Source organism: Pseudomicrostroma glucosiphilum, assembly GCF_003144135.1.
Source record: "Pseudomicrostroma glucosiphilum strain MCA 4718 unplaced genomic scaffold BCV69scaffold_17, whole genome shotgun sequence".
In the NCBI taxonomy this organism is placed as follows: Eukaryota; Fungi; Basidiomycota; class Exobasidiomycetes; order Microstromatales; family Microstromataceae; genus Microstroma; species Microstroma glucosiphilum.
Genome location: NW_020289929.1, coordinates 137,399 through 163,651, shown reverse-complemented (window position 1 = coordinate 163,651; position 26,253 = coordinate 137,399). Strand labels below are relative to the sequence as shown.

Genomic DNA, 26,253 nt, shown 5'->3' with positions numbered 1-26,253 from the left:
GAAACACATGCGAGGGAGCGCAGAAAGATGGCCTGAAGTTGAGGGCGTTGACCCGGCGACTCCACCTGCGTGAGTTGGCCGATTGAAGCCGTCGGCTCTGCCCATACTCACCTGGATGCAGCTGCCACACTTGTAATCGCCTCGCCAAGCTTCGCCGGCTCCTGTGGCACAATCTCGAAGTGAAGCGAGGGTCGTCTCTGGTCTCGACTCAGTAGACGTGTGACCTTCACGCTTGTTTCACTTCCCAACTCTTGCTCTGTCCAACCAGTTTCACCGTGCGGAATCCCTCCTCATGGGTACGACTAACCTTCTTTATTGAGAAAGGAGCCTATCTCATCGGGCAAGGCGAGAAGAGGGCAAACGCCGGTGAGACGCGATCAACTTTTTTCGGTATGCGCCACTGGACACGACAACCGCGAAGATTTCGGGCCCAGCACCAAAAGAAATTGTTTGCAACGCGCCTATCAAACAGGGCCGTGTCGCTACCCGACCCTTGTTTCCGCACCGTGAAGGCAGACGCACCCCTGACAGCCAACATGGGACCACAAAACAGTTGTTTGGCCGATCTTGATCTCGAAGAGAATCTCACGCTTCAGCAGCGGCTGTGTTCGGATACGCGGAGCGACGTGACGCCGTACCGCCGGCCAGCTTAGTAGACTTCCCGCATCACGTCGGAGTTTGACGCAATAGTGAGTACGCTAACAAACACAGGGATCAGAATATTGAAGGTAGTACTTCGCGGATAGATGAGCTCATGTCTCAGCAGGCACGGCGTCCAGGGACGCTCATGGGACAGAGACACCCACACGCACAGGCCCGAGCCTGGCGGGTCTCTTTCTGAGAGAGAGGCGCAGAAAGGGGCGGCAGGGCAGGCTCCTTCCTCTGGGGCGGTGTGCGATTTACGGCTCGTCACCCTGTCTTTTACATGTTCATACTACTTTCAGGAGATATGCCGCACAAGTATAAGTAATCTGGAAGCGCTCGTCTGCTGGCACCCCTGCTCAAGGAACGCACTCCACTCCCGACCGATCACGCAAGCAACCGCACTCTCCCACGCACGATGCAAGACACTCACCGACCCAGCGAAGAGGAGATCCTTTGCGATACATCAAGTACCTCACTGGAGCCGGCGAGCGTGCCTTCGACCGAAAAGTCATTCTCCGCTTCTCGATCGCATCCTATGGCTCGTACCGACACCTCGCAGAGTTGGAATGTGGACCACATCTTGACGGTCAGGTCACCGGAGACAGCCCACACCCCAGGGCCTGCTACAGAGTCTCCTGATGAGATCTCCTTGTACTCTGGCGGCGAGGTCAAGAAGCCTGCAGATCATGCTATTCATATGGAGAAGTCAGATACATTCGACAGCCACACTCGCAGCTCAAAGGTCAACTTCCAGCTCGCAAACCAACGGGGCATCCAAATGGAAAGAGGAGACACTTCCGCGAGCGGGTGGAAGACTTTCGAAAAGTCTTCGCACTGGGATGGACAGGAGACTCCCAACCATTTGAGCGGAGTGCCAGTGTTGGAGGGAGAGCTCCCTCTAGACTCGCAGAACGGCGAGGACGGTCTGCGAGGAGCTTCCTTCTTTCGCAGGACGCTTCGCCGCTGCGGCAAAGCTCGCAGTAAGTCTTCTTCTCGATTACACTTCCTCGATGGACTACGATTGGTGGCTGCGCTAGCGTTGTTGACCTCAACCGTCATCACCTCGGCCTCGACCGGCTGGAAAGGGTCGCAGAGTGTTTTGTATCCTTTCCGATCGGACTGGGGGATCACTCTCTTCATGACACTACTGGGCCGCGTTTTTGGGCTTCCTTGGCTCCATCCCATCGCCTCTTCCTCCAATGGACAAACCCCGGCAACGGCGAATTACCATCAACTTGGGCAGGCCATGCTACGTCGCATCTTCCGGTTCCTCTTGCCCATTGTCGTTGTCAGTGCAGTTCAGTACCGCACTTGCAGGTCAACGAACAATCTGTATCCTGACAACGTAGGTTTCACGGCTCTCATTGGGGGCACGGAAAACAAACCGCAATGGTGTGCCATCGACAATCAAGGTTGGGCATCCCGAACTACTGCTCTCTTTGTGGAGAATTCAATGTCTTTGAATCTGCGCCAGAGAGCCTCGCTACTCTACGCCGCTCCATGGCTCCTGCAAGGCAGCTTCTATGCTCTAGGTGCCACGCTTCTTTCTCATGTCTTCAAGACCAACTTTCGAACCACGATTTGGCTGCTGCTCGCTTTTTTCAACTGGGTAACATATTCATACCTGACCCCAGTCATGATGGGGATTCTGCTTGCGGATTTCAGTGCCTCGGGCTACCTAGAGCGCATTACTCTCCCAGGGGGTTCAAGACACTTCAAGATGGGTCCGGTCAGCTTGACGATTGCTTTGTTGTCGCAGCTGGGTCTACTGGGCCTCTTTATCATGTTGACCTTCATCCCAATCATCCGGGAAAACGTCTCGGACGGCCTTGCTCATCTCCAACTGCTTGATGGTAGCGTCTCAAATACCCTGACATCTGGCTTCGAGCTGGTCCGGTTCTCGGACGTCATCAGTGCCTTCCTTCTGCTTATTCTAGCCGAGGTAGCGTCTCCCTTCCGCTGGACTTTGACCTTTGCGCCTATTGCGCTGATGGGCCGATGGCTGGCTCCTGGCCTTGTTATCCTCAGTCCTTTGGCCTTTTTCGGTATTGTGCCTAACTTCTACTTGCCCTCAGCAGACTATGTGGCAAGCTCGGCCCATGGTGCTCTCGCCAGTGCATGGGGGTACACTTTCGCATGTTCGGTGGCATTGGCCGTAGTCTTCTTGGTCCTGATCGATCTTCCGTCCAGACTGTTCGGCAAGGCCTTCGTCTGGGCTTTGCTTCCCACACCACAGGTCATTGTCCAGCCACCTTCCCCGCACTCAACCGATGCCGTCATCGTGGCTGCTGAGAAGTGCGCTGTACAGCACACTTCCTGGCACTCCTTCTCTACCGGTCTTCTTTCCAAATCCGGACAGTCTTTCCGCTCCCTTTACGTCAAGATGTAGACTGTTTGATGGCGCTTTTTCTCGTGTACCATTTTCTAGACGTACAGCTTCTGTTCTCGGCTGTCTTCGCCAGTGTCATCGTTTACTGTATCTCGGTCATCGTTTATTGTATCTCGGAGCCTATCGCTGGTCTGCCGCGACTGGCTCGGTTTCAATTCAGGCTTACCATCTTATCTTGATGACTCTTCAGTGCGATTCCGACCGACATTGAATCACACGCCAGTCCGAGTTGATGATAGATGTCCAAAGATGCTCCGCGCAAGTCGCACTGGCCATACCGGCCACTTATCGACAACATACCTTTTGGCTACCTTTCGTGAAATGTAACACTGGGCCCGATGGAGCACCCAGCAATGCTCGCTGAGTGTGCTGGCTGGACTGAAGATCCAGCGGATTCTCTCACGGTCCTGACCCTCACGATATGAGGAAGGGCGGAGTCAAAATGCTGCCCGGACACGAGCGGCGGGTTGACCTGTTTGTTACCTGCTGAAGCGGTGATGAAGGTGGACCTTGAGCCCGTCTCTATCATGCAAGGATCAGATGCCACCTCCATCCGCTCTACTGGTGGCGCTGACCTCCTTCCTGAATCGTAAGGAACCGGCACTCGGCCCCTGCACCATCATCTTTCACATATTCCGCATCCTGGAACCCATAATCTTCGGACTCCGAGAGCAGCTCGACACGTCCATTGCTACGACCATCCCAACCAGGCAATACTTATCTCGGCCATTTGCAGCGGACATTGACCTTCACGCAGTGAGGGACTGCAGTCTCCTGTTCCTGCGACCCTCCTTACAGATTTCGCCACGGCGGACATGTGAGACGATACACTGCAACGTGTTGGTGACCGTGGGATCACTTACCATCTGAGACAATAGCAAGTATGAACATGCTTCGACAGCCCTTTTCGCCTCTGATAGTCCTGACCACTTGCCCAAGCGACCTTCACATGTTTGTTGTTGAGGTCGTTGCACATGCCATTGACCAGCTCGGCGTGTGACTTCAAGCGGTTGGGCCTCCGCGATGAGCGGACAAGGGAAGGCGTGAAGATGTTTGAGAAAGCGCGCTGTTTCGAAAGAGATAGTGGCCTCTGTATTGGACCCGCCGAGAGAAGCAAGCGTTACGTGCTGCATAGCAGCTGAGTGACCTACCTCGATATTCCGACGGGGTAAGAATCTGACCTACAGTAGCTGGTAGTGCTACACGGCTGGCGACGACAGCAAATCTATATGAGTGCATGTATCTCTGAGATAGTTAGTCCCTGCCTCCCTTGACCATTCCAAGCTGCTCGATACACTCTAGGACCCCTGGGCAGCTTTGAAAACAAAATCAGGACTACATACTTTGGCCGCACAGAGCACCTCACCACCCACTCAACATGGCCACCATCTCTAGCGTTGTGCAGCCATTGGGAGCCTCATCCCATGCTAATCTCTCGCCACACTCAGACAATGTTACTGGTCCCTCGAAGGTGAGCTTCGAAAGTGCTCGTGACCGATCTTGCCGCATCTTTTGACCTAAGACACTCACATTCTCTGCAAATTTTTGTACAGGCCAAGTCCATCATCCTGGACGGCGGCAAGCAACACGCAAATTTGATGACTCCACCAGATACTCCACCTGAAGAAAGAGTCGGGAGCGTGTTCGACATGGGGAGTGTGGCTTCAACACTTGCCAAATTGCCCTTCGAACCCATGATCGATGTATACAGCATCGTGCCCGCAGGAGGATCGGGAACTCGCCTTTGGCCCCTCAGTCGTGACGCGCGACCCAAATTCCTCCTCGACCTGGAGGGCACGGGCTTGAGTCTTCTACAGTCCACATATCAACGCCTACTGCCCCTCAGTGGCCACGAAAAAGTCATGATTGTTACTGGGCGTGCTCATGTTGATGCAGTAAAGGCACAGCTGCCCGGGATTTCCGATCATAACATTGTGGCTGAGCCAAGCCCTAAAGAGAGCATGGCAGCTATCGGCTTGGCCGCGATGCTCTTTCATGAGAGAGACCCCGATGCCGTCATCGCGAGCTTCGCAGCGGACCATGTCATTGCCACTACAGACAATGTCTTCGCTTCTGCTGTTGCGAGTGCCGTAGCAGCTGCTCGGCAAAGCAATGGTCTTGTCACCATCGGGATCGAACCAGACGAGCCGTCCACCGCTTTTGGCTACATCCATCTAGGCAAGCCTGAAGAGATCGAGAGCGATGCGGAAACTTTCGCCCGCTTCGGGTTGACCCGTATCTCCGCATGTCAGGTTCAAAGATTCAAGGAGAAGCCGCAAGTAGAAGAAGTCAAGGAGTTACTAGCTACCGGTGAATATTGCTGGAACGCTGGCATGTTTGTCACTCGAGCCTCGGTTTTGTTGCATCTCTTACAGGACACATGTCCCCTCCTGTTTTCTGGGCTCAAAAAGATAGCAGCAGACTGGTCCTCTGCGCATCGGCAAGAGGTGCTTGCAAGTGTCTGGCCTCATTTGCCCAAGATCAGTATCGACCATGCTATCGCTGAGCCAGCAGCAACGCAGGGTCAGATGCTCGTCATTAAGGCGCTACTCGAATGGAAGGATGTAGGAGACTATGCCGCTTTGTGCGAGATGGCCGGTCCTCACCTGAATCCTGGGGATAATCAAACTCCTGCTAAGAAGGTCAAGGTCATGGGAGAAGCCAAATTGGTGTTTGTGCAAGATGGAAGCGGGCTTTTCGTTACGTCTTCTGGCCGGCCCATTGTGGCTCTGGGGATTGAAGACCTGGTCGTTGTGGATACCCCGGACGCCCTTCTCATTACACTGGCTTCACGATCTCAAGACATCAAGAGTATTGTTGGCGTGTGCAAGGAGGCCATCCCGTACCTCCAGTGAGCGACGCATGCCTGGACCGCGGTCCTTGATAGGCTTTTGACGATCACGCCATCTGTATCGTGTAGAGTCTTAGTGTTCTCTTCTGTTCTTTGCTCCTCTTCCGCTGTCACCTCATTTTAGCTTTTACAACTCTGATTTACTGTTTCCATACCACCAAGTGTCGTGCAAAGTCCAGTCTGATTATAGTCAAGCGACAAGCGATTGAGGGGAGTAAGTCTTACAATCTCAGTCTCAGGCTCACTCCTCCTAAAGAAGTGCTGTCTCGTCATCGACGGTAGCGTACAGTGATTCTATGTCTAGCTCCCTCTGAATGCTATCTGAGGTAGCGTCTTGTGGACACCAGATCGCAAGCGGCGACGCAGTCGGAATGGGCTGACTCAAAGTAGGGGTATATATATTCTATCCAATGTACGGTACTTTCTGGTCTGAAGTGGAACAGATCTTCGCTGCCTCTATACAAGATATGTGGATTATTGTCGGGTGCTGTAGATACTCGTTGATACCGTTGAGCTGGTACGCACTGCTAGACATTGGCTGACGACTGTGTTCGCACTCTGGCGGCAGCTGTCGACGGTGGTCAGTAGGCCCACCCTGCCATAGGTGGTTCACGAGCGGAAATGGAGTTGGGATGCTGGCGCTGGTGCTGCTGATGATAGGAGCTGGTGTTGTTGTCCATATCAGAGGCCACGTAGGGGCTGGCGGCATTGTTGTAGTATTCGGGAAAGAGTCCATTGATGTCGGCAGAGCAGTCGGTGATTGCCCCGGTATTGTGCTGGATGAGACAGAGCCCACTGACATTCGCCGAGAAATTGATGGTCCAAGTCCCGGTGACATTGACAAAGCAAGAATAGCGGCTCAGGGTATGTCTGACGGTATTCTTCCAACTCTGGGAACTAGGTCCACGCAGAGGGAATTCGACCGAGTGCAAGTTATTGAGCCTGTAATAAATTTGTCGCAGCATCAGACAATGGTTTGGGGCGGAGAGGAGGTTTTGTGCTATCAGAGAGGCGTATCCTCCCACAGGCCGACGTCTTCGGGGACGGATAGTGCGCCCAGAAGATCCCTGGGTTGTCTCTTGGCGATTTTGCGGTCTCGTCGTTGTCGTCAGTGCGGTAGCACTCGGACGGCTCGCAGACTCTATGAGATCGAGAAGATAAGAGAGATCGGATGTGTCCATTGGTGACTGGATGTTACAGTGGAGCGGAACGACTTCAAGAAATGTATACAGAGGCCAGGGATTCAGGAAGGCAGCTGTGAGCGAGGCTCAGGAGCAACGACGTCCATTATAGCTTCTACTAGCAGCAACACTCGACTTGCCCTCCCTGCCTCCGCACACCTCAGTCTCGGCTGGGTACAAAGCTTCTCACGAGGCAGCGTGAAGGTGAAGAGGGTCGTGAGTAAGAGGCTGTGGCCGACTATTTTTGTGGCCACACCTGCGTATGCTAGTCGCGATGGGCCCCGCTACGCTAGCTACTATGCAACAGATAGGCAACGCTATCTCGCGAGCTGGCAGCCCCCCTCCACGATACCGCTTTGCCGGCGGGGAGCGTAACCGATGTGCCGTGCGAGAGCGCGCGCGCGTGGCTGCGATCTGCAGGGAGCTTTCACTCCGCTTCGGTGCCTGACGGCCGAGAGCAGCTGAGACATTGGAACGGGGTGTCAGCACAACAGGGAGCAACTCCTGGACGGGGCGTGCACAATTACGCTCGGTGACGCTGAGAGGGGTCAAGATACGCCACGGGTTGAAGAAGCAGTAGGCGGCTGAAAGCTCTGACGGGCAGGTGTCAGGTGTCGTGAGAATGTCGCTACTAGGCAGGCAAGCCTTCCCGGCGCGCCGATCGCCCCCGACAGAGTGAGAATCCCTCAGCTCATGCAGCAGCAGCCTGGAGACGGTGAACGGACGGCCAAATCTGACCAGCCACGCCGCAAGAGCTAGCTCACATCCCTTGCCCGATCCGTGGCTGTAAGCATGGAGCAGCCTAGTGGCTACTGTTGTCCTCTGGTGCCAGATACAGACTCATGCCATACTCATCGAGGGAAGAGGAACGTGGGGAGCACACAGTGTCACGGCGCCGTGGCAGTCTCCTGCCCCATAGTCCTGCGTGCTTGTCTCACATACTGTCTATCGCATCGAGATGCTGCGACTTGAGGCGAAGCGGGAGCAGACCTACTTTCCCATGCAGATGCAGGGTTTTACTACACGCTTCGAGGCTGCATCTGCGTCGGACCGCTCCTGATACAAATCTGTGTACAAGCGGTGAGCCGCCACGACTGGATGTCGGTTCGCCTTCATGCGCAGCTGCTGCATACTCGGCCACCGGGCACCGACGAGCCAGTCGCCGATACCGATCGGACCCTGTATAGTCGTACCAGCCTCGGCCGGGTAAGGAGAAAGCGGATGCGAGGCAAGCCAAGGCTGGTGGGACGTCATTTTTGCGCCGGAGGCCCGTCCTGAGGACCGGTCCTGTCCAAGACCAAGCGTCTTGGCCTCTCAGCGGCCCCTAGCCCTCATCATGACAATATCACATTGAACCTCATTTTTGTCCATCTCTGAGGTATTGTTCAGTCTCTGTTTGTACGGGCCTTCCTCTTCATCATCGCAACTGACGGCGCTAGGCAGCTAGGCTGTCAACACACCAAGCCTACTGCATACCAGAGGTGCAACTCTGATTGTATCAGCCGAGGGAAGACTGCCTTCTCATGGTTCACGCAATACGATCGGGGGCCGCCTGAGAGCCACACAGTCCAGAAAGAGGCGAGTGTGCATGCTCTTGGCCTAGTATGCAAGACGTAGCTTTGACAATCGTGCTACAGGTAGACATAGTGACGTTCCGAGGGGGGCATTCTCATGCACTTCCTCTCAACACGAGGTAGGAATGGGAATGTGCTTCCCGTGTCCGGCACTGAAGACGCTCACCTTGCATGCAAGAATGCCACCGCGACCTCACTGTCGTCTCCGCGAGAGAAGATCAACGCTCGCAGAAGCACTTTGGTCCTTCGCGAGAAGTGTGGCTCAAGCGATTTGTCGACGACTAGACAGCGGCATAATTGTGAAGGACTGCAAGACCGGCGCCACTTGGAAGAGTAAGCGCGAATGCCTGAGGTAGCCCAGCGACGTAGGTTCGAATTCTATGATCGTCAGTGCGTCGTCAAGTTACCCCTGCGATCGAAAGTCTGCGAGTCATCTTTCTGACTAAGTTTTGTAGAAAGCGTCTTCTCCAGACTTGTCAAGATTGCAGGAATGTGATGCTCGCCCTCCTCGAACCCGTTGAGACATCGATTTACGACCATCACATCCGCATGATCTTTGCACACTAGACACGATAAGAGGCACAGGCACAAATAGTACTTAGATTGCAAGCTTCCACGGTATGCAAGCGCATGGTAGGGACTCGCCCACGCTGCCAGCGCCTGGACTTGGGGGCCGGCAGCTGCCCTCTGCGTGTTGCTCGACGGAGTGGCAGAGCACGGCCCTGGAGGAGATGGTTACAGCGGAGCAATATCAATAATTGTCCTAGCACAAAGACATGAGCAAGCTGTGCAGAGGTTGGATCTGACTGTCTAGCATGCGCATTGCAGTGACGTTCAGGAAAGGGGCACGAGGGCTGTAACAAGGGTACCCGTGGAGCGCATCAAGTGAGTACCTTCTTGATAGCATCGTGAAGTCTGCCGTGGGCACGCTTGCCTCGGTGGCCGATGTCACGTACTATCGCCATACTTGACATTGACTGAGACACTTGCGCCTCAGTCAATGTCAAGTGGTCTGCAGATGCCTCACTCGACGTCGGCTGAGCTGAATTCGTCTCACTTGACGCAGCCTTGCATGCTTTCACTTTGGACTTATTGCCTCGCCCTTTCGAAGTACTGGCATCCCCTTTAAGTGCTGTGGCATGGGACTTGGAGTGAGTAGCGCTCGTCTTGGAGGGAGTCTTCTTTGTGGTGGATGAAGTGGAAGACCTCCTCGTAGATGAAGCGGGTCGTGCGTCCTCAAGCATCGACAAAAGGGGTGCATTGTAAGCCTTGGAAGCCCGCCAGTCCATGATGCGGTAATCGAAGTCACCTCCTGTTGCGGATCTGAGATTTGGAGATGTGGTGAATGCACGGTACATGTCAAACCTTACACTGAATATAGCCTTTTGTACTTACTCAAGGTTGAGATTGAACCAAGTCACGCTGATGAGATTGGGCAACGCCGTCTGCACAGCCTCGCTAGTGAGGATTTCTAGCCACTGCAGACGTGCAGACTTGGTTGTGTTGATGTGCAGGCCACTCTCTGCTATGATGAATTTGCGGTCGGAATCAGCAGTGAAGTAGTCGTGGAAAGGTTTCACCTTGGAAACGAACTAGGCAGAGGAAATCTCGGACGTGTCAGACACTGTGCGGTAGCAGTTGGGCTTTCCGGGCGGTCCAAACACCCACTGAGTCAACTGATAGTTCCGATTGGGTCTCCGGATAGTAATCTACGGCCACGTACTTGAACAAAGAGGTGGACGGTGCCCATGCCTTCAGTTCCGTCAGGTTCGCCATGTTAGGCGAATACACCATTTCCACAGAGGGCGCGTACTTTGCGCAAGCTTGCGCAACTTCCTTGAAAGCGACTTTGAAGGTCTGCATTGCGTCGGCGCCCCCAGCATAATAGGCCCCTCCGGACGCTTTGGCAGTGGTCGTGGTATAGTAGTTGGCCTCATGTGCAAAGCTGTGGGGGAGTGAGTACGGAGCAGACTGATTTGCATTAGCTCAGCTGGCCTGTACTGTACAAAGTGGCTGCCACGACATCAACAGACCGCAATCGCACGTCGACACCCTCATCAGTAATTTTCCTCATGATCTTAGCTACAGCGATGGCTTGGGAGTTGTCTGTTGCGCTGTACCCTCGCCACGACTCGACGGGCATCACAGCAGCCTCGAATATCGCGCCAGATGCCTTGATGTCGTCAAGAATCTTCATGAATTGTTGCCCATCCCATTCCATCCCAGCGTAAGTTTGGGCGTAGTAGCCATACGTTGCTGACTTTGCGAGGCTGGCCCCCGTCATCACGGAGTTGATGGCGGTCATAGGTGTGTTCGTGATCCCATGCTGGGGGATGAAGCCTACGGGCATGCCGTTGAGGGAGAGCATGTTATGAACCGGGCTGTCGGCAGAGAAAACAATTAGACTGGCGCGAGATACAGCGATCAGCAAGTGAGTGGCGAGTGCGCGAGAGAGGTGTTCAGCACTGAACTTTGACGAGCTTCGTGCGATGGGATGAGACAAGGTGTTGTTGTGAGAAGTCACCCTATGCTTGCTGCCAAAGTCGTGAGAGATTCGGGCGTGTCGGCGTTCTCGACGCCACGTCTTTCGCTCCAGGAGGTGGCAGACGACACGTGAGCGGCGGGCAGAGGCCTCATCAATTCTTTTCCCCTGAGCCGTGGTCGCAATGCCGCATACTACAGCGTCTTCTATCCTCTCGCCCTGGGCAGATTCACGCCATACTCGCTGTTGTGGGAGACGGTATCAGAGTGGGAAAGCCAAGCTGTGTCGAGGGCTGATGAAGAGCACTCAAAGGCTCCCTGGCATCGAGTCCTGACGGTCAAAAAGAAACGTTGTGTATCTTTAGACGGTCTTGTTGTGTGCCGGTACACATGAGCAGAGGCGTGAGAACAATACCGTCGGGATCGATTGCAACGCTTTGTGGGCCTGCCGAAAGAGAGGGCGAGCTTCAACCTTGCAGCTGAAACCTACTGCATCGGCGCATCCTGAGCAAGTCGCGTCGCGTCCACTGTACATGGGTTGAGCAGAGGGCAAGATGAGGATTCGAAGTCAGAGCGAGGCATCGGAAGAGTCTGCCTTCCTCGCAAGCAGCACCCTCGGCAAGACTGTCTGTCCTAAAATTCAACGTCGGTTGCCTCGGCAGCGAGACGTACAGCAGCCGAAGTCCCTTGCGAAGCTCAGGCCAGCTACTGTACCTGCGCTGAGCCTTGTTACGATGCCAATTGCGCCTGTCCGTCGCTTCAATGCTGTCTGCGATCTCATGCAGTTAATCGCCATCTCCGACAAGTTGCACACAATTGTGAGACACGAAAGTCTTGCCCCCGCGGGATGCGTGTGGCGTTTGTTGGCCTCGTCTGCCACACTCGCGTCGTGCCTGGACCCTTTATGACTGATAGGCTCCAGGTAAATCGACGTTCGTGACAGCCTCGGCCTCGGTATTGCGCTTTTGCTGCTACATACCTCCGCGCTTGCGACCGTCTCTGGAAGGCAGCGTCTTTCTGTCTGATCTTATCATTCCGCGACATCTCCTGTCGCATTCCATCTCGAGAGGCTGGCTCGAGTGCTCTGACCCTTGCTGAGCCTTTTTTCTTTCACATGCGAAAGAAAGGCAGCAGCCTGAGCCGTCTCGTCCATTAGAGAGTGGCCTTATCATTCGAACACTGCCTCAGATCGATCGCGATTCGCAATGGCTGCATCTGTCCCCACTTCTTCCGCTCTCTTAGCCGTCGAGAGTCTTGCCTTGGGCTTCGTCCCAGATTATACTCTCAATACGACTGCCCCTTTGGGGGATCTCAACCAGGCGCTTAAAGCATCGGGCTTCGCAAATGCGTCCACGTACGGCTGGTACGCGCAGACGTACCCAAGCAAGATCTGGGATGGAGCTCAGCTGCTGAATATCAAAGACGACATTGTTGCTTCCGGTGCGATCTTGGAGGCGGCCGTGATGCCGGAAGAGGCATGGACGGGATATACTGCTTCCAACAATTCCCAGGCCAAGGCCGTCGCACAAGTGATGAAGCAATTTACGGACGCCGGTGTGACGGTGAGATTGCGCTTCGCTCACGAGATGAACTACTACACTACTGCAAATGGCGGATCGCGCTATGCCGGTGGGCCTACAGCAGTTGCAGATTTCCAGGAAGCGTTCTACCAAGTCTCGGTAGCATGCCAGGAGATTGCACCTGCAGTGAAGCTAGTGTACTGCCCTTCAATGGCCAGCTTGTCTGAATATGAGATCTGGGCGCCCAATGCATCGACGTATGACTACGTGGCGGTTGACTACTATCCGACCGATGCTGCTGCTGCGACTGTGAAGTCGGTACGTCTTGGTCGGGACAGTCAGGACAGAGCAGAGCCGTCAGAGCTTGAATCATGCCAATTGTGCTGAATATGGACTTCACCTCGCCCGGCAACTCCACCGACTTCCCTCCTTGTTTGCATCTCATGGTCTACATAACTCGACATCAACACATCCACAGTACCTCTCAACAATCAAGCCGTTCCACGACAAATTTACTGATGGTACAGGCAAGAGATTCATTATTGCGGAAGCGGGCCTGCACTACAACACCACTGCTACGAACCGGGTTGCATGGCTGCAGGACTTGACCAGCTCGCAAATGAAGGCTGGCCTGCCTAACATGGTCAGCGTGACGTGGTACAATGCGCTAGGGTGAGTCATGAAGAAGCAGTAGAGCTGGGAGAATATCTGTGTCTTGACAACAGCCTGTCTCACTGCTGACATTTCGTGTCTGACTTCCACTTGTCCTGCTCCCATCAGAGGGAGCAGCACTGACCAGTACAGGTACGACATCCTCCTGAAAGACAATGCTACTCTCAACAGTCCATTGTTCAACTTCCTCTCGCATCCGGACGTTGACATCTCAGCCGGCAGCCGCCGGTTCGGTCTCACTGTTGGGAGCTCCTCGAGCGGCTGGATGATGCTGTGTGTTTGCTTACTGATTGTCTTATACCGCCCAATCTCGCGCTGATCATGTTCGCTCAGCCTCTGACTCACGTTAGATAATTTAGGAGATCGTGTATTTCAATCAATTCGTCATTCGTCAGAGACATTGTACATACTACTTCCATCATCATTCGTCAGGAAACATTCGTCAAATCAAAACAGACTGGTATATAGAGAAAAGATCTTCTCCCATCTCGCACTGTGAAAGCCCGATCAGAGATCCAAGGGACGTGGCTAATACGCAAACCATCCCTGACCCTGCCTTCTCGGGGGAGCCTGCTGGCTCATAGCCCTTTGCAGGGCTTCCTTCTCCCCACTCAGGGCCCCATTACCGAGATCATCTCCATTGTGTCCCTGTAAGAGGGATACTCTCGGCGCAGTGGGCCACGTCCCGTCAAACGTACGACTATTGCGCATTGCGCCTCTCCTTACGTCCGGCAGGCCATACGAGGGTGGGGGTGCCTCGAAGGAGGCACGACTTGTCGAAGGAGAAATCAAGGAAAAGTCCTGCGAGGGCTGATAGGTGTGCTGTGCACGACGCTGCAGGTTTAGAGCAGCGACGACGGCGTGCTTTGAGATGGTCTCGACGCGGGGTGATTGGCGCCACTTGGCGGGCGAGGTGGGCAGACCTAGGCCGACTTTCTCGTCGTTGACAAGAGTGGTATCGGTCGGCATAGTGGGCAGAGCCTCGCCTGGAGCAGCGACCTTCTCGTCGCCCAGGCCAGCCTCGCGCCGGGCTTGACGCAGCACAGCTTCCCCGAGAGATGAGCTGGGGTAGTGAGCTGCCTGCAGCGGTGGAGCCGGTCTGGCATCGATGTGCTCTGGGTTCGCAGCCCAAGTGAGATCTTGTTCCTCCTGTCCCTCCTCCTCCTCCTGCTCGTCAGCTTCTTCCTCTGCTTCTTCTACATCGTCACCCTCTTCACCGCCATAGCGAGAAGCTTCACTCGCCGCATTAGTCGAGACAGTCCCGCTGCGCTGTACAGAGCGCCTCTCGCTCGATCCGCGCGTAGCAGCGTCTGTCCGCCCGCTCCCTGTTGTGCGTCGTGAGCTGCTGTTGGCGAGACTGGCGCCATCGGAAGCGGCTTCACCGCTGCCGGAGGATGGTCCGTCTCGGTGCGCTCTGGTAGTCATGGCGGAGGCCACGTCAAGGAAGGGATAGGCCGAGGTTGAGCGGCTCACTCCTGCTCCGTCTTGCCGTGATATGGTCGATTGAGCGAGAGATTGGGAAGAGCTCTCGGCAGCGCTGGAGACTGTTTCCTCACTAGAAGCGCCATTGACGTTATGTGTGCTCGCACTCTGTTTGGCTCTGCCAACACCAAACGAGGCGTGTCCGATTGACGGCACTGAACTTCCATCGATCGATTGGTGTCTCGCGGCCTCTCGTCTGCTACTTGCTCTCTCTGCAACACCCTCAGCAGATCTCTCGTTTTCTTCAGAAGGAAGCGTAGCAGAGTCTCGCCGTGTGCTTCGCTCCGCCACAAAGTGATCTTGATCCGAGCCCATCGCAGGGCTCCTCGAAGCAGTCGTGAGGGTAGACGTGAGTCTCCTCAGACCAGCTGTGAAGCCGCTGAGGAGCCCACCACTACTGCCTCCTGCAGGCTCGGCAGGCTGAGAAGGCTGGCGTTGTGGACTCGTGCTGCGTCTTGTGCGGGTTCTGCTCGCCTCCATTGACGCAGCTCTCCTAGTGAAAGATGTGCGTCCACCGCCGTCTTGCGATGTGTAAGCAGGCGGCACTTCATCCGAGCCTACAGAAGCGGGCGATGCGAGACTGGGAGGCACAGAGCCATAAGTCGCACTCCTCTTCTTGATACTCAAAGGAGCCACGCTGCCCTCGCTCGCTGTACCGCTGTTGGGCCGGTGTCGTCGATCGCTTTGCGCCTCCCTCAGATTCACAGAAGCTCCGTCGCTTTCGCTGAAAATTGTTGAAAGCTGGTTGCGCAGCTCTCGGTGATGTAGAGGAACGTCCGAGTAGTTGTCCTCGTTATCAGAGTCCATCACCTCCTCCACAATGTCATCACTTGCCTGTCGGCTATGTTGCCGTGCAGGAACACCATGATAACGCTGCTGAGAGCTATTGCGACTGGCAATGGCCGCTGGACCCAGGAGATCGGTACCCGAGCTGATGAAAGTGCTGTGGCGAGAAGGTTTTGCGCTGCCGCTAGTGCTTGAGGAAGGCTCTACGTAGTGGCCTCGCGAGTAGGTGCTACCATTGCTGGGTCGGTGCTTTGCTGCGAGTCCGGTCAGAGCACCAGCGCCAGCAGCAGCTGTGCCTAGTGCCGCCAGCCGCTCTCTCTCCTTTCGTTTAGTCTCTGAGCTCGAGCGGCGTCGACGGGAGCTGAGGGCCTCGTCATTGTCGATGATATCTAAATCTCCATCACCGAAGTCGCTCGGTAGCGAGGGTACTCTAGCTGCTTGTTGATCGCCTTCAGCACTGTCGCGGGTGAAGGGATTGTCCCGAGCCTTGCGCGAAGGAGGGACCTTGTTTCCTTTTGCATCTCTTGACATTCGAGCCATGACTGCAGCCGTCGGTGAAGTGTAATCGGACCTAGCATCCTCATCATATTCGTCTTCACTTACGTGCCTGCTGCTCCATTGACCTGCAGTGTCATACGATGCACGCCTACTCGAGCCGTTCCTGCCGATTGTGGCGCAGGAGCTGTAGACGGCTTGACGTCCCTTGGAGGCGGCATTCCTCTCGTCTAGGTCTCTGAGCTCATCGTCACTTTCATCTTCCTCTGCCTCGTCGTCATCATCGTCCTCGTCCTCCTCAGAGTCTGTGCAGACCTCAATCGTAGTGACACTGTCCGCACTGTCTTCCTCGTCAGACCAGTCCTGTGTCTGCGAAGCGTCTCTAGAGCGAGCAGTACCGTATCTACCACCAGAAGCCCTCCTAGCAACACCCGCCAGAGCCGCGCTCCATCCGCCCCACCCCTTCTCGGTTCTGGAAGAAGTCTGGACGGGACGTCGCGCCGGAGGAGGTACGGGCACTTGTCGGTATCGAAGATCGCTGGATCCTCTTGGTGGCCGATTGCCGAGCGTGGAGTAGAAGTCTGAGTTGTCTCCGTCAGCCCGTGACTGGAGATGACGATCGCCATCTCCGAATAGCCGATCATCATCGTCGTCGTCGTCTTCGATTGGGAAGCGTGGAGCGGCTGGTGTTTGCTGGCGACGGTAGAAGGCGCTACCGACAAGTCCGCCCATGAGACCTCCGATGGCGCTCATGCCACGGGAAGACCTTCCAGCAGTGTTCTTGCTTGCGCGATCTTGAGTCTTGGAAGGCTCAGGGTTCATTGAGACGCCCTGCCTAGATGGTCTCTTCGGGACTTTGTTCATTTGACGTATTTGAGGAGATCCTCGCCTCCTGTTCGATGTGCGATTTCCTTCATTAGCTTCGTCACCACTTGCTTCGCTCCGGTCCAAAGCAAGGAAATTAGTGCCTTCTCCGGCGTCTTGCTCTTGGTAGTTGTCCAATCTGGTGGGTGCACCCCTCGTGAGATTGTCCCCGTCCCATCGCTCGTCTGCTTCTCTCCCAGAGGGATGATAGCCCATGGCAGTCCCATACATTCGCTCCGTACGACCGCGATGTCCAACGTTCACGTTCCACAGATCGTGAGGCGCCTCATCATGGGAAACCTTCTCCCCACCTGTTCCATCCCACGTGCTAGCGTAGCGGTCGCTGACTTTCCTTCCCGAATCAGATTGCCGCCAAGGAAAGATGGATCCGGCTGCACCCTTGTCCTTGCGTCTTCTCCTCCAGCAAAAGAGCCCCAGCAGGAGCAAGAGGACGGCTCCTGCCAGCACGCCTATGACGACACCCGCAATCTGCCCTCCTGAGAGGCCTGGAGAGGAGGTTTCGGACATTGCGCTCGTGGTTGAGACTGCATTGGCGGGAGCAGTAACAGCGTTGATCTGTGAGCTGATCGAGCTGGCTGAGGCGGCCTCGTCTGCTGCCAGGGCGGAGAGTGTGCTTGCTGCGTCGGCCAGGGAGACGAGGGCGGCACTGGCTGCTGTACCTGTAGCGGTGGCTGTGAGAGCTGTGAGGGAGCTCAAGACGGCAGCGACGGACGCTTCGCCGGTCGGAACTGTAGCAGTGGCCAGTACAGCGTCTATGGACGCCATTTTCGATGATACAGAGGCCTCAGAAATGGACATGACACTAGCTGCAGATCGTGAAGCTCTCGCAGCCGATACGGACGCGACGGATTCGGAAGACCGACTGCGACTGGCACGAGCCGCCTGCACAGAAGAGCGAGACCGCATCGCCGAGAGCTCCGAAGCCAGGCTTGCCATACGAGATTTGGCTGAGGCCGATGCTCGAGAGGCGGACGCTCGGGATACAGACGCACGAGAGGCAGACCTCTCTGACGCCCTCGAGGCAGAGGCGGCCGCGGCTGCTGAAGCTCGTCTTCCCGCGCTGCTGCTGCCCGCGGCCGGAGCCTGCTCCGGCCTAGAGACCGCCAAGACGGTGGTGGTACGCGCAGCAGCGGACATGGTGATTATGTGGACCGACTACTTCGTGAAAGTGAGCGGATGGGGGGCGGTGCTATTTTTAAAGGGCCTTCATGGGGCCGAGTTGTGCGTGTCTTGTCTTGCGGGAACTTAAAGATCGTCAGGGAAGGAAAGGATCAACTGGAGGTCGAGGCGATAGACTAAGAGGATCGAGAGGAGTAGACTGGCAGAGTAGCTGCACCTCGCAGAGGGCACTACCGAGGGTACACGAAGCAGCGCAAGCTTGGGGTAAGATGGTAAAGACAGTGAGCGTGATCGAAGGATCGTGGTGGCCAAGAAGGGGCGAGGGGGGGTCAAGGGAGGAGCAAGGGGATGGTACGTAGCCAAGGAATGGCGAGAGGATGTTCCCTCGTGTGATCCCGGAGTGTCGAGGCTGAGGGATTGAGTCGTCGCCCCTCGCACATGCTGCGCCCCGGGGGTTCATCGAAAGTCCATCAACCCGCACCTCTGCACGAGCCACCTTCCTTCCTTCCTCCCCCGCCTCGGATGGTTGAGTGTGGCATATTCGTACTCCGCCAGATCTCGGCGTAGCGGAGTTCCAACCTCTGACCTCGACTCACGCTCGAAGCAGGATGAGAAGCGACGAGGATGGCAAAGAAGCAGCAATGACCAGCAGGGTGCGAATAGAGAGGAATAGAATCAACGTGCAGTGCCTCGCCTGGCCCCGGCTGCGGTCACGATCACATAGCCAGGCCACTAACGGCTCTCTCGCCCTCTCGACTCCACCACTCGCTCTTCCTCTCGTCGCTCTTTCCCATCCGTTCCACCAAGTCCTTGGCCAATTGTTCCCCAGCCTCTTCGTACGAGGAGATGATATCGTCCCACGTCCACCGCAGCTTCTCCAATCCCTGAATCAGAGCAATCAGGGAAGCAGTGTGTTGAGCCAGAGTCAGTGGGCTGAGCATTAGAGGCGTGGCGAGGACTCGTGGGGGGACCAGGGGACCAAGAGTGGTGAGGAGCAGAGCGATCTGACCCAGCGCGGCGAGGAGCTGCGAGGAGCAGAGAACCTCCTGCCCTTCCTGTACACGCTCGCGATCGCTTTTGGACCCGCCATTGGAGCTCTGTGCAGTGCGAAAGGTGGCAAAGCTGGTGACACTGCTGGTACTGTGCAATCGCCTCGGAGCAGTGACGAAGCTGGCGCGCTTGTCATCTATGGGAGAAGAGGGAGAAGATCCGCCACTACTAGAGTCGCTACCATTCGATGTAGGCAACGATACCTGGCCAGAGGTCATGAGGATGCCTCCCGTCGTCTTGCGTTCGATCTTGGGCATAGAGGCCCACGTGACTGTGTTGGCTGAAGCGGGGCGCCTGAGAGGTGGTGATGCACAACGAGCGAGCGAGTCGATTTCTGTAGCTGTGGCCGACTGACCTTCAGCGAGTACTGAACTCGTATTGCCCCTAATGCTCGTCAAAGATGAGTAGACGCATTGCCATGCTCCTACCCAAGCCGCTCTGAGGCGAGCAATCTCTTTGCAGTCCTCCGCCTCACTTCTCTTCGCCTTTGCTCCTTTGCCTTTCTTGCTGCTGTTGGAACATCCATTGGCTTCGTTGGCTCTGGCACTGACCTTGGAGAGAACGGCGGAAAGTCGCTCTGCCGCTACGATGGCCACATTGAGATAGTCTTCGCACTGCACGATCTTCTCATACTTGCTCTCGTGCTTCTTGAGCACCTCCACAGCCGCGCTCTGCTTGGTCAAGGCCGACGAGAGTGCGGCAAGGCACTCATCTTCTTCTTCCTCCGTGGCTTTGTGTAGATTGAGACTGAGGCGCATGCTTCGAAGCGTGTTCTCCAGCTCTCGCAACGCCGCAAACCTCTTTCGAGCCATCTCGACTTGTGTCTCCAGAGAGGGAAGAAGACCTTCGATCATGCGGATGCGCGACTTTTGGTGCAGCATCTCTCCCTCGACTGCAGCCTTTTCGGTTTCGACATCCTTGAGTTCCCGCCTTGTTAGTCGGATGCGCTCACTGTACTGCTTCGCGCCGGGGTCGTCTGACCATTGTGCCTCTTTGCCCTTGATGGCAAGATTCGCTTCCGAGGCCGCAGCTCTTCGCAGGACTCCAGAGAGGAAGCGATGGCTCTTGCTGGAGCCGATGGAGCGTGTGTCTGTGTCCTTGCGTACCTCCGCAAGCTTTTCGGCGAGTTTCTGGAGAGATAAATCAATTTGGCGACTAGTGCGGGCAGGGGTGGTGTGAATCTCAAAAGTGCGATACTTGTGTCACCGATGCCTTCTTGGGCTACTCACCTTTTGCTCTCGTGTCTCTTTAGCTCCTCCAGCCTCGCACGTAACTCCCTCTTCAGCCGGACCGTCTTATTGCCAAATTGCTGTACACTAGTCTGAGACCCCTTGACTATGGTCGAGAAGAGGCCGGCCAGGATGGCAAAACGTTCCAAGGGTGATACGGCTGTCAGGTCTGCCTGTGAGGGCAGCTCAGCTGCCAATAAAGGTGGGACTAGAGGCACCAGGGGCAGGTCCTCGACTTGAGGCGCGCATGAGTCTGGTGGTGAGGACCCGTTCTGCACAGAGCAGATTGGTGAGAGTCGCGTGCGGCCATTGCTGGATGGTGCAGAAGCAGAAGCATGTCTTTGACTCGCTCGGCGATTTCCATGTGATTGTTTGATGGTCTCGACATGAGCTGGTGAGGCGGCATGGGGGCGTTTGGCGGTGCTGGAGGCGAGAGACGCATCTGGCTGTCCCTGCGACGCAGCCTCGGCCTGGTATGTCAACACCTGGGTGGTTGGTAGTTCTTCTTTGATTTTTCGCTCTTCTCCCTGGTCTTGTGGCTTGCTGGCGACATAGGAGCTACGGAGGGATTCGTGAGACGACTGTTGGCGCACACCATGTGCCACCGTCTCGTGTTCAAGCAGCAACTCTTCCAGTGCCTCGCTATCTCGGTGTATGAAGCTGCTCGCGACGGACAGGCGATTTTTGTTCTCATACCTCTTGTTGTCGGAGGTTGATTTGCTTTGCGGATGTGAGTGAGCCGTCGCGAGCTGGCCTGATGACACACTTCCCATCGGGGCGCCGCGAGGGTTCGGTAGCGCGTCTTGAGGTGCCAGCCCGGAGGAGTGGGAGCGAGACGCAGACGTCGAGGAAGCTGAGCGCACTTTTGGGACATTGCGGGTGAAATTGCCATCCGTCACTCTACCAGGGGAGCCAAGGGTATGAATAGAGGGCCGATCGATGTCGACGGTGGGCACTGCTGGCCAATGAGTCTGGACCTCCTGAAGGAAGAGAGCAGACGATTTCAAGAGGGCTTGTCGACTGCTGTGTGCTCCCGTTGCTTGAGATGAAGGAGCGCTGCGAGTAGTGCTTGGAGCAGCCGAGCCATTCGATGAGGCAGCGTCGTCCCATACGGGCAAGCGATTACGGGGACGGGGCGCCATGATAGGGCATCAGTAGACAGGAACCTGTCCGTAGAACCGGACGAGATGGAAGTCGACGCATCTCCAGCAAAAGAGGTCTGACCCGGGAAGGGGACAGGAAAAGGGGGAGAGCCCGGGCCCTGAGCTGTATGGGCCAGCCGTGCCTGAATACTGTACCTCGTTGCGTCCTGATCATGTTTCTATCCGTAGATTGTACCCTTGCGCCTGGCCCGGTCCTGCGTCTCTGCTAGTCCGTGATACCATTCAAGCAGCAGTGGCTCTGCTGTAGCATCGCTGACAGGCGTGAGCAGCAGCCTGGGCTATACTCTCCGTGACTCACGATGCGCTCTGTACCATGCGCTTCAGCTTGCCAAGTGGTGGTGATCTCGCCCTCGGAGATACGGGCGCGCTTCTAGGGCCCACGCGCAGGCCTTGACTCAGCAGAGGCGCCCACCAAGAAGCGCTTGCGTCAGTCCCGCCCAGCTCCACACGTCTGGAAGAATCGCGGCCAAGAGGAGGAGCTTCCTTTCCGCATCGACCCCTCGCCTTCGCCATTCACCAACCACCAGTCATACTTACTTACCTTACCCACCACATCGACATCCCTTTGCCACCTCTACATCTGGGGCACATACCCTGGTCACTTCCTGCCTGCACTCCCACCTTTCAACAGTGGCGCCAAGATGCTGCCAGCAGCTCGCATCTCGTCAAGAACAAGGCGCCCCATTGGCCACGCCCTCACATCTCCATCATCGTCTGCCTCCTCATCACGATCCACTTGTTCGGCCTTTGTAACATCACCATCTAGACCGATACATTCCTCGCCCCGTGCTCCGACATTACTGTCTCAGCGAGGTCTACCCATCGCAGCCCGGTTGCAGGCCCCTACGCTCGCCGCCACTAGCCGCCACTTTGTCACTTCACCCCTAGCCTTGCAGCCTCGTTCAAAGGGCAAGGGAGCCTACAGAGAGGGCGAAGAAGGGGAAGAGGAAGAGGTCGACGAAGCAGAAGACGGTAAGAGCGCTGAGAAGACCAAGGACAAGGAGACCGAGACCAGGTCATCGTCATCGTCCTCTGCTGCAGATGGGGTTGGCGCTTCCTCTGCTGCGAATGGAGCAGCAGCTGGAGGAGCCTCGGGTGGCGATGGCTCAGAAGGTGGATCAAGCTCTGGCTCTTCGTCGTCCGAATCCTCATCTTCTCGCCAGCTCACTTCTCCCACGGTACCATCGGTCTACCCGCAAGTCCTCGCCCTACCTATCACTCGCCGACCCCTGTTCCCCGGCTTCTACAAGGCAGTCGTGATCAAAGACCCACACGTCTGTGCAGCGATTAAGGAGTCGCTCAAGCGTGGACAACCATACATTGGAGCTTTCCTCTTGAAGGATGAGGAGGGTGATGCTGATACAATCGAGAACCTCGACAAGGTTCACAGGACAGGAGTCTTTGCTCAGATCACCAGCGTCTTCTCAGCGCAGTCCTCAAAGAAAGACAGCAAATCTGGTGACGGCGAGGCAAAGGACGACGATAGTGAGGGCCTTACGGCTGTGCTGTACCCGCATCGTAGAATTCGCATAGACGAGCTGCTTCCGGCTCATGGATCGCCCCAGCATGCTGGGGGCAACCTCACACCAAAGGACGATGGCGCTCATCAGGACAGCGACTCTGGTGTGGTAGTGTCGAAGGATCCTTCTGATGCCGAAGCGGCGGCTAAGGGCTCCCCTGCTGAGCATATTCCCTCGCATGGCGCTCCTTACCAGACCAGCTTCCTCCGCAATTACCCCGTCTCCCTCGTCAACGTCTCCAACCTAGATGCCAAGCCTTACCCCAAGGACTCGCAGGTCGTGCGCGCCATCAAGTCGGAGCTCATCTCCGTCTTCAAGGATATTGCTACGCTCAACCCGCTCTTCCGTGACCAGATTGCCAATTTCTCAATCGCACAGGGTGCCGGAAACGTCTTTGAGGAGCCCGAGAAGCTAGCCGATTTTGCCGCTGCCGTCAGCTCAGGCGAGGTGGGCGAATTGCAAGATGTGCTGGAGGCTCTCGATGTGGAAGAGCGACTACAGAAGGCCCTCGTTGTCTTGAAGAAGGAGCTGATGAATGCCCAGCTGCAGAAGAAGATCAGCAAGGACGTCGAGGACAAGATTCAAAAGCGTCAGCGCGAGTACTTCCTCAACGAGCAGCTCAAGGGTATCAAGAAGGAGCTCGGCATCGAGTCGGATGGCAAGGACAAGATGGTCGAGAAGTTCAAGGAGAAGGCTGCTAGCCTCAAGATGCCAGAGGCAGTCAGGAAGGTCTTTGACGAGGAGCTGAGCAAGCTGCAGACTCTAGAGCCGGCGGCGAGCGAATTCAATGTCACAAGAGGCTACCTGGAGTGGCTTACGAACATCCCGTGGGGCGTGCACTCGCCCGAGAACTACTCAATTGCGAATGCTACCACAGTGCTCGATGATGACCACTACGGTCTCAAGGATGTCAAGGATCGCATTCTGGAGTTCCTGGCAGTCGGCAAGCTGCGCGGTACTGTCCAGGGTAAGATCATCTGTTTGGTCGGCCCACCTGGAGTGGGAAAGACTTCGATTGGAAAGTCGATCTCCCGAGCGCTGGATCGCCAATTCTTCCGCTTCTCGGTAGGAGGTTTGTCCGATGTAGCTGAGATCAAGGGTCACCGAAGGACATACGTGGGAGCCATGCCCGGTAAAGCCATTCAAGCTTTGAAGAAGGTCGGCACAGAGAACCCTCTGGTGCTTATCGATGAGGTTGACAAGATCGGTAGAGGTCACAATGGTGATCCCTCCTCGGCGCTGCTGGAGATGCTTGATCCGGAGCAAAACGGCTCTTTCCTCGATCACTATATGGACGTACCTGTGGATCTGTCACGGGTGCTGTTCGTTTGCACTGCCAACACCTTGGACACGATCCCGCAACCGCTCCTCGACCGAATGGAGGTGATCGAAGTGTCTTCATACACTGCGGAGGAGAAGAGGCATATCGCCAAGGGCTACCTTGCTCCACAAGCTAAGGAGGCTTCTGGTCTGAAGAACGCCAACATCACACTGCCGGACCAGACGATTGAATTCTTGATCAAAAACCACGCTCGCGAAAGTGGAGTGCGATCTCTCAGGAAGTTGCTAGAGAAGGTATACCGTAAGATTGCATTCAACATTGTGAGGGAGCACGGTGAGACTGTCTTCCCCGAGCCGAAGGGTGAGCTGCAGCCCGCTTCGGAGGAGGCGGTGGACCCGAACAAGGTGGCTGGCGGAAGTGAGAGCAATGCGCAGAGCGTAGTGCCACCGCCGACGCCGTCCGACTCGAAGGTCTCTAGCATTGCTGGCCAGAATGAGCCAAGCGAAGCAGAGGCAGACAACAAAGTTCCTGCTCGGGACGCTCCGCCCTCTCCTCCTCCGAAGACCACTACGGAGGAAAGAAAGCCGATGGAGGTGCCTCCTTCCGTGAATGTAACCATCACCATCGAGTCGCTCAAGGAGTATTTGGGCCCTCCGGCCCACTACAAGGACCGTCTCTTCACCCGCAACATGCCGTCGGGTGTCGCCAACGGTCTCGGCTATCTCGGCAACGGTTCCGGCTCGCTGATGCCCATTGAGACGACTCTGCTGCCATCCAAGGAAGGCTCCGGTGGTTCGATCCAGCTCACTGGTAAGCTCGGCGAGGTGATCAAAGAGTCGGCCAACATTGCTCTCTCGTTCCTCAAGTCCAACGGATACTCCCTTGGTCTAGCGCCCGACGAGAAGACGAACATCCTAGAGGGTCGCAATGTCCATCTGCACATGCCCGAGGGCTCCATCGGCAAGGAAGGGCCTAGCGCAGGTGTGGCATTTGTGGTGTCTCTAACGAGCTTGTTGACCGACAAGCTGATCAAGCCAGACCTGGCCATGACCGGTGAAGTCTCTCTGCGTGGCATGGTCCTCCCCGTGGGTGGACTCAAGGAGAAGCTCCTAGCTGCACATCGCTCTGGGATCAAGACGCTCATCCTCCCGCTGGCCAATCGGTCAAACGTGGAGACTGACGTGCCAGAGAACGTGCGCAAAGCCATGGAAATTCACTATGTTGGAAACGTCTGGAGTGCTCTAGAGGTGGCCTTTGGAGAGGGGGCTTGGAGTCAACGGGCGAGGGAGATGAAGGCGGAAGAGGAGAACGAGGAGAAGGAGAGAAAAGAGGAGGAACAGAGGGAGAGGGATGCACAGACTGCCTCGAGCCCTTCGGCGCCTGAGCCAACCAAGGGGGAGGACGGGGCGAACAAGGATCAGCCGGTGAATTGAAGACTTAGATGAGAGATGAGACAGAAACACAGAGATCAGGAAGGGAATGGGAGAATCGCTTGCACGGTCCATATCTTGTTGTCCAACTTTTACTGGCATGCTCCTTGCCCTGCCACCTACAAACATTAGCACTACTCACATCACCAGATACTGTTCTGAGCTCTCTCCCTGTGCATCTGTCCCAGAGGTATTGTTTGAGCGTCTCACTGTGTTGTCACCGTGGCCATAGCGATCCTATGCAACGATGTCATGCTGCTGTACGCCTTGCCTACGTTCGTTCCGCCTGAGGCACCGCGCACTGGACCCTGTGGGCGTGCGTCCGCCCGCGCCCCTCGTGTGGGCCAAGTCGTCCCCCCCTCATCCCAGAGTATATATAGGCAGCCCTCAGCATCCTCACCTCATCAATCTCGCTCCCCTGCGCTTAGCCTCGTCCTTTGCGAGCTACGACGTACGACGTTACCTTGATCATTACCGTAGCAGTCTGTTCTACCGACCT

The 26,253-nt window shown here is 56.0% G+C and overlaps 8 protein-coding genes across 8 annotated transcripts; 4 read left to right on the top strand and 4 right to left on the bottom strand.

Moving 5' to 3' along the window:
• Positions 1–1,423: 1,423 nt before the first annotated feature.
• On the top strand, positions 1,424–3,263 carry BCV69DRAFT_304880 (hypothetical protein; the record flags this gene model as incomplete). The annotated part of the gene is made up of 1 exon (XM_025494660.1): positions 1,424–3,263. One exon carries the CDS (start codon positions 1,424–1,426, stop codon positions 3,032–3,034), a length of 1,611 nt encoding a protein of 536 aa, XP_025345412.1. The 3' UTR covers positions 3,035–3,263.
• A 1,420-nt stretch (positions 3,264–4,683) lies between these two features.
• On the top strand, positions 4,684–5,889 carry BCV69DRAFT_253094 (mannose-1-phosphate guanylyltransferase; the record flags this gene model as incomplete). The annotated part of the gene is made up of 1 exon (XM_025490500.1): positions 4,684–5,889. One exon carries the CDS (start codon positions 4,684–4,686, stop codon positions 5,887–5,889), a length of 1,206 nt encoding a protein of 401 aa, XP_025345411.1.
• A 161-nt stretch (positions 5,890–6,050) lies between these two features.
• Positions 6,051–7,423, bottom strand: BCV69DRAFT_285229 (hypothetical protein). Its single transcript, XM_025493323.1, has one exon. The coding sequence runs from the start codon at positions 7,064–7,066 to the stop codon at positions 6,467–6,469; it is 600 nt and encodes a 199-aa protein (XP_025345410.1). The 5' UTR covers positions 7,067–7,423; the 3' UTR covers positions 6,051–6,466.
• Positions 7,424–9,240: 1,817 nt separating this feature from the next.
• BCV69DRAFT_314780 (hypothetical protein) lies at positions 9,241–11,145 on the bottom strand. The gene is made up of 4 exons (XM_025495145.1): positions 10,674–11,145; positions 10,309–10,585; positions 10,036–10,232; positions 9,241–9,963 (listed from the first exon to the last, which is right to left on the bottom strand). The coding sequence occupies exons 1-4, from the start codon at positions 11,006–11,008 to the stop codon at positions 9,522–9,524; spliced, it is 1,251 nt and encodes a 416-aa protein (XP_025345409.1). The 5' UTR covers positions 11,009–11,145; the 3' UTR covers positions 9,241–9,521.
• A 1,214-nt stretch (positions 11,146–12,359) lies between these two features.
• On the top strand, positions 12,360–13,311 carry BCV69DRAFT_238523 (hypothetical protein; the record flags this gene model as incomplete). Its single annotated transcript, XM_025489961.1, has 2 exons — positions 12,360–12,959; positions 13,120–13,311. Coding segments are annotated over 2 exons (792 nt in total), but the record flags the coding sequence as incomplete, so codon positions are not given.
• A 371-nt stretch (positions 13,312–13,682) lies between these two features.
• On the bottom strand, positions 13,683–18,515 carry BCV69DRAFT_79734 (hypothetical protein). Its single transcript, XM_025495539.1, has one exon. The coding sequence runs from the start codon at positions 18,096–18,098 to the stop codon at positions 13,842–13,844; it is 4,257 nt and encodes a 1,418-aa protein (XP_025345407.1). The 5' UTR covers positions 18,099–18,515; the 3' UTR covers positions 13,683–13,841.
• Positions 18,516–18,796: 281 nt separating this feature from the next.
• Positions 18,797–21,501, bottom strand: BCV69DRAFT_301385 (hypothetical protein; the record flags this gene model as incomplete). The annotated part of the gene is made up of 2 exons (XM_025494554.1): positions 18,797–20,285; positions 20,360–21,501. 2 exons carry the CDS (start codon positions 21,499–21,501, stop codon positions 18,797–18,799), a joined length of 2,631 nt encoding a protein of 876 aa, XP_025345406.1.
• Positions 21,502–22,163: 662 nt separating this feature from the next.
• BCV69DRAFT_274083 (ATP-dependent protease La) lies at positions 22,164–25,908 on the top strand (the record flags this gene model as incomplete). Its single annotated transcript, XM_025491028.1, has 2 exons — positions 22,164–22,308; positions 22,411–25,908. The coding sequence occupies 2 exons, from the start codon at positions 22,164–22,166 to the stop codon at positions 25,755–25,757; spliced, it is 3,492 nt and encodes a 1,163-aa protein (XP_025345405.1). The 3' UTR covers positions 25,758–25,908.
• Between the last annotated feature and the right edge of the window lie 345 nt (positions 25,909–26,253).

Excerpts from the sequence above, each read along its gene's own strand:
- BCV69DRAFT_285229 (XM_025493323.1), bottom strand. The coding sequence starts at position 7,066 with ATGGACACATCCGATCTCTCTTATCTTCTCGATCTCATAGAGTCTGCG.
- BCV69DRAFT_314780 (XM_025495145.1), bottom strand. The coding sequence starts at position 11,008 with ATGCTCTCCCTCAACGGCATGCCCGTAGGCTTCATCCCCCAGCATGGG. Across the intron at positions 10,233-10,308 it reads CGGAACTATCAGTTGACTCA|TTCGTTTCCAAGGTGAAACC; the intron begins GTGGGTGTTTGG and ends TCCTCTGCCTAG. Across the intron at positions 9,964-10,035 it reads TGGTTCAATCTCAACCTTGA|ATCCGCAACAGGAGGTGACT; the intron begins GTAAGTACAAAA and ends TCCAAATCTCAG.
- BCV69DRAFT_79734 (XM_025495539.1), bottom strand. The coding sequence starts at position 18,098 with ATGTCCGCTGCTGCGCGTACCACCACCGTCTTGGCGGTCTCTAGGCCG.